The 9429-nt window shown below is 42.5% G+C and overlaps 1 protein-coding gene across 2 annotated transcripts in view; it reads right to left on the bottom strand.

The window, feature by feature from the left end:
* Positions 1–1584: 1584 nt before the first annotated feature.
* The window catches only part of PRIMA1 (proline rich membrane anchor 1), a 44982-nt gene continuing 37137 nt past the window's right edge, over positions 1585–9429 (bottom strand). For both annotated transcript variants that reach the window (XM_075193364.1, XM_075193363.1), the window contains exon 5: positions 1585–5451. In XM_075193364.1, the coding sequence (XP_075049465.1) occupies positions 5382–5451 (70 nt within the window). In that variant the 3' untranslated portion in view covers positions 1585–5381. The remainder of the gene's footprint in view (positions 5452–9429) is intronic.

The following is a 9429-nucleotide window of genomic DNA, read 5'->3' as shown; positions in this document are numbered from 1 at the left end:
ATACTATAGGGACTCACACAGAGTGCAGCAAAAGACGTGACAGGATGAATGAGGGAGTCAGACAGTAGACAGACGTGGGAAAATAGGTAGAGTGTGTACATTTTAGAGTGAGGGGTGGTGAGAAACAGTAGGACCAACTGGGAAAAGATGGAAATGGCAGGCGAGGAAGAGGTGATGGATAGAATGGTTAGGAGGTGATGGATAGACAAGCTTGAAAAGGTGAGTTTTGAGTGAGCATTTGAAGGACTGAAGGTTAACTATGTTGCCTGCCTTGACCCTGTGCCTGGATACTGACCACTCTGCTGCCTGTCTTGACCCCGTGCCTGGACACTGATCACTTTCACCATCTGCCACCTGTATTGACCCTGTGTATGGACTTTGACCCCACTGCTGTTGCAGAGGACTGTGCAGAAGAGCAGAGCTCATCAGTGATATAGTGTTGTGGAAATCTTCAACTATCCAGCAGCCCCGGAGTGTGTCTGATGAAGTTGAAGACAACAGAAAAATTTAGGTCTGAGACGTTGTAGACTGCACCAAGGAAGAAATCAAAAAGTTGCAAAGAGGCCAGAATATCCTCAAACAAACTTTGTCTGCAGCCAAATCATTTAAAGTTAGATATGTGAATATCTATTGTGCGGAGCAGGTCCTGTGTTGAGCGGAGGAGGTCCTGTGTTGAGCGGAGGAGGTCCTGTGTTCAGCGGAGGAGGGCCTTTGTTGAGCGGAGGAGGGCCTATGTTGAGCGGAGAAGGTCCTGTGTTGAGCAGAAGAGGGCCTGTGTGGAGCGGAGGAGGGCCTATGTTGAGCGGAGGAGGTCCTGTGTTATTCTCTTTAGGGCCAGCTTCACCTGCATCTCAGCTCTTTTTCAATCAGAACTTGGGCTGTAAATAAAGCTTGGTGAAAAACAGAGAATAAGAGCTGAGGACGAAGGTGCAGAAAGTTGGAAGGAGCTGGGGGCCACAGGTGACGAATTGGCGGGCCACATGCGACCTTCTGCCCACCTGTTGTCTTTGCCCATCACTTCTCTAGGGCATAGCCTATGTCCATTATCTAATGGGGAGGGTGTAATGCTCCGTTATATGTATAACTGAATGTGTTTAAATACCAGCTTCTGTGCTCGGGAAAATGACTCCCGTGGAACGATAAAAAAAACCCTCCTTTCGGTGAAAGAGCCAACTCAAAAGTCCATTCTCTTGAATTGGGGTGATTTCTGTGCATAGTGCCCCTAGCTGATCTGGTTTATAGTGCTTCATATGCTGACCAGAAATCCTATCCTGCACTTAGGAGCTCGAACAAGGATGAAACAGGCTGCATCAAGGTGAAAGTTCTCAGCATTGTCTAAATGGGCTGAAATAACATTATCCAGCAGTCTATTTTGATGACAAGCACTGGCTTATCTGTACTGTATCCGATGTTAAAGTACTGTATATGGTGATGACAGACCCGCTTGATTTTAATTCTTCTTTGCAGTACGCATAATCATTTTTTTTTTCACTTTACTGCAGGTTTTGTGGGCGCCCTCATAATACAAACCAAACGCTGTTTTGACACGAGAAAAACAATCTTAGTAAGAATCAAAAACCAATATAATCTCAATATATTTTATTTATTATAACTGAGTATAGTGAAGTACCCTATCCACGCATATTAAAACAATCTTTTCATCGCTGTACGTGCTGCTATAAGCTGTGAAGATTGCATTATACATGTAAATGAAAAGTCATTGATGAGACAGAATTATAATTCACATTCATTAAGGGGGATATCACTTTCGTCTGCCATATAACCAGGGAGAAAGGGCCAAACAGAGAGGAATCTCAACAAACGAGCTTGTATACACGGTTATATTTTGTTCTGTGAGATTGGACCTTGTAAGTTGTAGTCAAACTGTGATTTACTTAATTTCACATGACTATTCTTCACGGTTGACATCCATGTGTACCATTGTGTAATAAGTTATGTTTTTATCAATAAAGTTTTCATGAACGTTTTTACTGGTAACCATGGTAATGCCATTTGGTACATTAGCAACCATGGCTACATATTATAGTATATATTGGTATATTACCTCAGTTTACAGGCTCTTGCACATTACAGACGTAATCTTACTATACATTTTCTATTATCATGGGAGCTGCAATGGTTTGCTGTGCCAGTGACAAAGATGGCTGCCGGTGCACCCAATATTCACAGGGGAAAGCATTTAGTAAGTGGGGAACAAGCGAATCATGTCCTGTTTATATAGAGCTGACTGAAATATCCATTGCTGGACTGCAGGGCAGGGTAGAGGGTGCCGAGCAGTTCTGCACTTGTCGAAGGCTTTAATGCACAGTTGCCTAGTACCAGGCTTATTGGGATACGGTATTGGGCAGCACGGTTACCTAGTGGTTAGCACTTCTGCCTCACAGCGCTGGGGTCATGAGTTTAATTCCCGACCATGGCCTTATTTGTGTGGAGTTTGTATGTTCTCGCCGTGTTTGCGTGGGTTTCCTCTAGGTGCTCCGGTTTCCCCCCACTCCAAAAACATACTAGTAGGTTAATTGGCTATCTAAATTGACCCTAGTCTCTCTCTGTCTGTCTGTCTGAGTGTGTGTATGTTAGGGAATTTAGACTGTAAGCTCCAATGGGGCAGGGACTGATGTGAGTGAGTTCTCTGTACAGCGCTGCAGAATCAGTGGCGCTATATAAATAAATGGTGATGATGATGATGATGATGATGATACCCCTGGAGGTCCAGGGAAGCAGACAATTCTTCCTGAAGCTCCACTCACTGGACCTGGGAATTGGAAAGGGGTGCGTCCCAATGCCACAAATCGTGCCAACTAGCCATGTCCACCTCAGTGAATATTGATCCAGAATTGGCCGCGATTGTGCTCCAAATTGCGTTCACAAAAAGCCGCCACTGTGGACATATGCATAACTGCAACTATTGCAAGATACATACAGGTCTGCACCAGTAGCATATGCACTCGGTTTACGCCAGACATTCGTCGGATACACTTACGTCCATGTTTATAACCGTTTGTTTTGTTTGCAAAATACGTATCCGCTATTATGCATCAATAAAACTTCAAAATACTCTCTAGTAGAGGAGAATCGACTCCCCGGCATGCGTATGTGCTAAATAAATAAGGTTATTCACGCACACGAAAGCATAGTATATGCCAGTGAGATGATGAAAGCACCAGCTTCAGCGGAGAATGCGCAAGCAACCAATTACAAGCCGTTCTCTATGGCTGGTGACCATCATAGATATCTGCAATTTACACCTACAGGCGACCACCGGCAGATAATGCGGCTTGGACAGGTGTATATGCGTCTGTGTCCCATCTGTTTCGCAATGCTCGAAAATGCCCTTACATTCCTCAGCCTACAACCCCTTCCCTCCCCCGTCCCGCCTTCTCCTGGAGCAGGCGGGCATTAGTGCCACAAACACACAAATCTACATAGGAGTATATGCAGGCAGACATTTTTCTAGTCATAATCAGATCGAATTTACGCAAGATATGCCACGCCAACTGGGGCGGTCCTCACTCTGCATCAGGTCCTGAATGAGCAGGGGTTGTGTGGACATAATTTGCCGCATCATGCGCCTTGCCCGGCCACTTGACGTCACAAATGGCTCCATCAAATTCCTCCCTGTATTTTTGTTCATACCTTATTCGGGGACAGAAGGTATGATAAGTAGGTATAGTATAATTTAACGAACTACCCTCTGGGGGGAAAGGTTGATGGAAAATGACTTTCTTGTCACAGCCAGATCCCACTTTTTGATGCAGATAATACCCACTGCATTACCGCATTACTGACCAGTGTCAAGAGTATTCTGTCACTTAAGTGGTCATTTCATCTGTTGTCTTATTAGAGACAACAGATGCATGATGAATGTCTATGGAGATTATTTAATATAATGATGTTATGCACACAATTGCAATGTAACATGTAACCCACAGACACCAGAGGTGTAATTTTTCCAGTGCGGTTTATAAAATGAAAGCAAACATCTGATTGGTCGCTATGGGCCAAAGCCCATTTGTGGGCATAGCATCATTTTAATCACTATATTATTGTCATAAGGACAATGTATAGGCGTGCTGTAGTTTTCAGTTATGAAAAAAAACATTCTGTATAAAAGTTTAACACAAGCTGAGTATTGTTTAAAGCACTGAACAACGCCAATTGGACCAATCAACTGTCAATGTAGCTCTGTAATGAATAGTTACAAACGGCCTTATAGGGAATATATAGGGAACTGATTCATTTCTGTATAGGCTGTGTTTCTATTGATCCCTTGTTGGAGTTTATTTTTTCTTAACCCTGCAAGTCAGACTACTGAGGCATCGAGGTTTATATCATTAGGACAGTGTGACAGGTTGATTTAGAACTCCCCAATATTCTAACCAGGACAAAGCAGGATTCCAAAGCGGTGATACACAGTCAGTGTATCATAAAAGTGAATGGGGAACGCTGTTCCGCTGTCTTACCAAAGCAATTCTGTTGTCAAAAGGCTGCACGTGGCGCTTTGACAGCAGAATCCTGTTTGTGCGACAGGGGAACAAGGTTCCCTATTTATTTTCATGATATACTGATATCGTTGGTTTATAACCCCGCTGTTTCACAGACGTCTCACTCAGCCCTTAATTGGAGAATATTTATGTCATTATTTTACAACTTTTGTGACCCAAAAGTAAGTATGGGGCATCTTTAATGGACCCAGCAATCTTTATGGCAAAAGGGTGTCTTGTTATGTCAAAACGATGGGAGCCCTGTCAACAGATGACAATTAATCCACACTATACGTTCTCGCTTTCCTTGACAATTTTTCAGCCTTGGATTATTGCATAGTAGTGATATCACTGCTGTGTGTTCTTGGATAAAGTATTAAGTGCATGCAATTCTGTCGTTATTTTTTTTTTTTTTTTTTACATTAAAAGGTGCTATCCAATATAAGATAAAATAAGGTTTGTATCCTGGGTATGAAAACTCTGCGCATGCAGGTGACACGGACTACGTCCTCCACTGGAATCCGGCCGCACACACCTCCTTCCACCCGCCAGTATCACAGTACTTTGTGGGCAGTCGGTCAATGGAAATGCATTGCCGTGAGCGTGGCGTTGTGAAGATTTCTGTCTCACTCAAGCTCTGATTGGCAATTTTACTCCGTGTTCAGCAATCAACGAGGGGATGCTACAGGCCTCACACACATGTGTTCGTTCTGGAATAACAGGAGCATGATGAAGATTCCAAAGGCCCACACCATCTCCATACCCAGCTGTCATCGGAACAGAGCTTCCCCCCCCCCCTTCAAAAACAAAAGTTCAACACCTCCAGTATCTTGGGAGGGTCTGCAGGGGTTGTGTGACCAAGATTATTGTATATCGCATCTAGGCTGTTTCCAGGGTCATTGCATATTCAGCCCGTGTGGTGCCATTCTCTTCTTTATGGAGTGGTTTCCTTCAGGAGATAAAAAGATAGAGCATATTAATTATAGGTCATGCCTGAGTTAATATTAGTCATTCAATTGTCTAACCGCAACTACCGAAATCCTTTGCACCCCAATAATTAAAATGACTGGAGAGCTGAACAATCTAACCCTTGTTTGATGTAGCTATCTGCCATTTCTACCGAATGAAAGTAAGTGCTTGACTCAAAATGACGTATTATTATTACACAATAACATTTTACAAAGCATTCTAAATGTTCTTTGACGTTTTACAAAAAAATCAAATAATACAAATAATCCAACCATCTGAATACAAGTATAATTACTAAATAAATACAGAAACTGATTAACATGCTCCATCCATAAGCCTTCTATAATAACCATAATCTACTAGACATATGGCTTTATAATAAGAGTGTTTCTGTGCTTTTTGGGGGAAAAAACTCCTAGGGGTAAATGTATCAAGCTGAGAGTTTTCTGGCGGGTTTGAAAAACCAATCAGATTCTAGCTATCATTTATTTAGTACATTCTACAGAATGATAGCTAGAATTTGATTGGTTGTTATAGGCAACATCTCCACTTTTCAAACCTGCTGGAAAACTCTCAGCTTGATACATTTACACCCTAGCAGAGTGTGAGAACTTAGAGTACAAATCTTAGAACCAAACGCTGATAATTACAGTGTTTTCTAACTGACAGGTTTTGGTTTTGCAAAAATCATATGAGACCCTGCCTGAGAATAGAGATTGTATAGATAAAGTATTTTGTTAAAAAAAAAAATATTTGGGACATTAGGCATACGTTATGAGGTAATAGATGGAATACAACATTACTTCACTAAGAAGAAATAACACACGTCAAATAAAGACTCAATAATGGATTTAATGTCTTTTCCACATTTAGATTATTGTCAACTTTTATTTGTAAAGTGACACAATACTCTGCAGAGTCAGAATAACAAATCAGAAGTAATACAAATCAAATAATAAACAGAACCATTGTATATGAGCAGAGGCAGAACTAGAGAGCTGTGGGCCCCGGTGCAGGGAAGCGAGGGGGGGGGGGGGGAGGGAATCGGGGCCCACAGGGAATAGGGGCCCATATCTTGCTAGTTCCCTGTGCAATGGGCCGCATTATCTCCATGGGCCCCGATGCACCACTGCTAGTTCCGTCACTGCATATGAGGTTAACGAAGAAGATGGTCAGAGAGGGTCCTGCTCTTGAGAGCTCACATTCAGGGGCAGGCTGGGCTGAGGGGCATAGTGGGCTACCTTGGGCTGGATCACTGGGCTACCTGAATTTCTTTCCTTTAAATAATAGGCTGCTGAGCGGAGTCTTGCCCCCCAGGCTAAAATGTTCCAGCCCTGTTTACATTTGAGCTGATGTTATGGCAAAATGTTACATCTTTGTAAAGTGGAAAAAGCATTTCTTGCACAATACGATGGGTTAAAATGGGCACTGATCTTCCTTGGCATTGCTATATGCTTTCAATTTTTTTCTTAGTGTGCAAGAATTTCTGTAATTTTTGGATTATTAAATCCTATAACAGGAATATTACAATTACATTTAAACAAATATTATGGGGGTGGGGGGGGGGATGGAATGAAAAAAATAGTGTTGATGTCCTTTTAACTTTAATCTGTTGTTCACTTTCTTGTTTTAAAGGCAACAGCTCTGTTCAGTTCATGGTTTCTAACAAAGGCTCATACACGTGTCTGGTACCCTTACAGGGGGGCTGGAGGCTAACACCTGGACTAAGCTCTGGAGTGCTGTAACTATCACAGACTTGTACTGGAGTGTTCCAAATCTTGCTCTGTGTTCTATAGAGACAAAGTCACAACATTCCGTTACTATAAACACACTTATTTGTCCGGTAGCTGTTGGAGACCAGGGAGACTCTGCCAGCTTCCAGTTACAGTGTAGACATCACTATACTCTGGAGGAGGCTGTACAAATCTCCAGCCTCAGCCTTGTACCTGACTCCAGGTCTGGTTCATCAAAGCAGGCATTAACGAGCGCGGTTTAAAGCACACGGAAATCGGACATACGCACTCACGAAGTCAAGGAATGGATTTGAAGATACGTGCCCTGATGAATTCGGGTGTAGGTCTGCTCTGCTTTACTACTCAAGACACTGCAGGATACGTTTAATGCCAATGTGGAATATAAATTTGCAAAAGAACGCACAGATAAACAAAAATTCAATTAATGTCACCAGTTAATAATATAGGCAATAAAGATAAAACAGTTTAAAAAAAAGTTTCTTTTTAATATATTTTTTAACATGAAATACCTTTATTAGGATGTTTTTATTGTCTACTGAACATAAAATACATTTTTACAGCTGATCCTGATTGCACACACCCGTTATACCATGCATACACAGCCGTCATCACCTGTAATCGGTACTCAGACTAGACCTGTAGCTGGAGCAAGAGATACGGCTGAAAAACAAGTAGCTGAGAGATGCCAGAGCTTGAATCAGGCGCTGCTGCGTGCACTCGAGATTGTCCATAGCCAATGCACAGTAAGGACGTGCCAAACGCCCACTCCCCGCTCTGTTCCCACCCTGTAATAAGGGCCCTTTGCGTTTGCAGATTAATTAAACGTGGTTGCGTTCTGTGGCATATGAGCTGGTTCTGGGAATGCACTGAGCGATTTTTGGATTGTACACACAAAATCGCCATTTATGAATCAGGCCCATAGATGCTGAGATGGGTGTAAAATGGGTGTACTCTAAAAAAAAATTAAAGCACAGAAAAATAGCGTATTTTTACCAATACGCAGAGTCGTACTCATCTCAAGAGGCCTCCGCCTCATTAGCATATGCTTCTGGCTTATGACAGACAAGTCATCGTCATCAGTGAGTATTTGAACCTGCCCTATAGCAGCAACAAAAGATAAGCCTTCTAACAGGGGTATATGCATCTATCTGATCTTCTGGTTGAGTTACATTTACTCAAGTGCGCCATTACTGTACTTGGCTATCATTAGAAAGCCCCTTCACTCCTCCGTCTGACCTCCAGACACAAGAGGGCCTAAGTGCAAGAATTGCACAATGTCTGCAAAGTCACATAAGCGTGTGCCCCATTTCTGGGAATGCGCAGAGCAAATTCACGCAACATACGCTATGCAAAAATGTGCATATCCCACTCTGCTTCACACCATAATACACACTGTGTACTTTACATTTTTCAGCCAAGCACTTTTGGGAACCAGTGGAAGTATTAACTCAGATATATAAATCTGATACATAAAAGGAATGTCTTGGAAGGAGGGAGATGCAGGGGGATTTAGGCCTAAAAAGAGTTAACTGGTGTTTATTTATAGAACTATTTACGACTGAAACAATTGTGAAAAGCACAAGTGGTTGGGCACTGAAAGAGCATACATATGAATACAAGTCTCTTACATGAAGTGACATTCATGACGGGAAGAGGGTTGATCTGCATTTATCATCATCACCATTTATTTATATAGCGCCACTAATTCCACAGCGCTGTACAGAGAACTCATTCACATCAGGCTACCTAAGGCTCAATATGTCCAAAACAGAGCTTATTATCTTCTCTCCTGTCAGAGTCACCACCTGCCCTCAAATTTCCCTAACTGTCAATAACACCCCCATTTCTTCAGTCTCCCAAGCACGCTGCTTTGGTGTCACTCTTGACTCCACCCTCTGCTTTATTCCTCACATTCAGACTCTCTCCCAGTCCTGACGACTCCACCTTAAAAACATTGCCAGAATACGCTCTTTTCTTACTCAACATGCTACCAAAAATCTTATCCATTCTCTCATCATCTCCCATCTTGACTATTGCAACCTCCTGCTATCTGCATTCCTGACACCCATATATCCACACTTCAATCCATCCTAAATGCTGCTGCAAGTCTGATCTTCCTCTCTCACCGCTCCACATCTGATGCACAACTATGCAAATCCCTACACTGGCTCCCTGTGTCCTCCAGAATCAAATTCAAATTACTC

The sequence above is a fragment of the Mixophyes fleayi genome, chromosome 12 (genome assembly GCF_038048845.1).
Source record: "Mixophyes fleayi isolate aMixFle1 chromosome 12, aMixFle1.hap1, whole genome shotgun sequence".
NCBI lineage: Eukaryota > Metazoa > Chordata > Amphibia > Anura > Limnodynastidae > Mixophyes > Mixophyes fleayi.
Note: the sequence above shows the minus strand (reverse complement) of the source record. Positions and strands in the feature narration are given on the sequence as shown.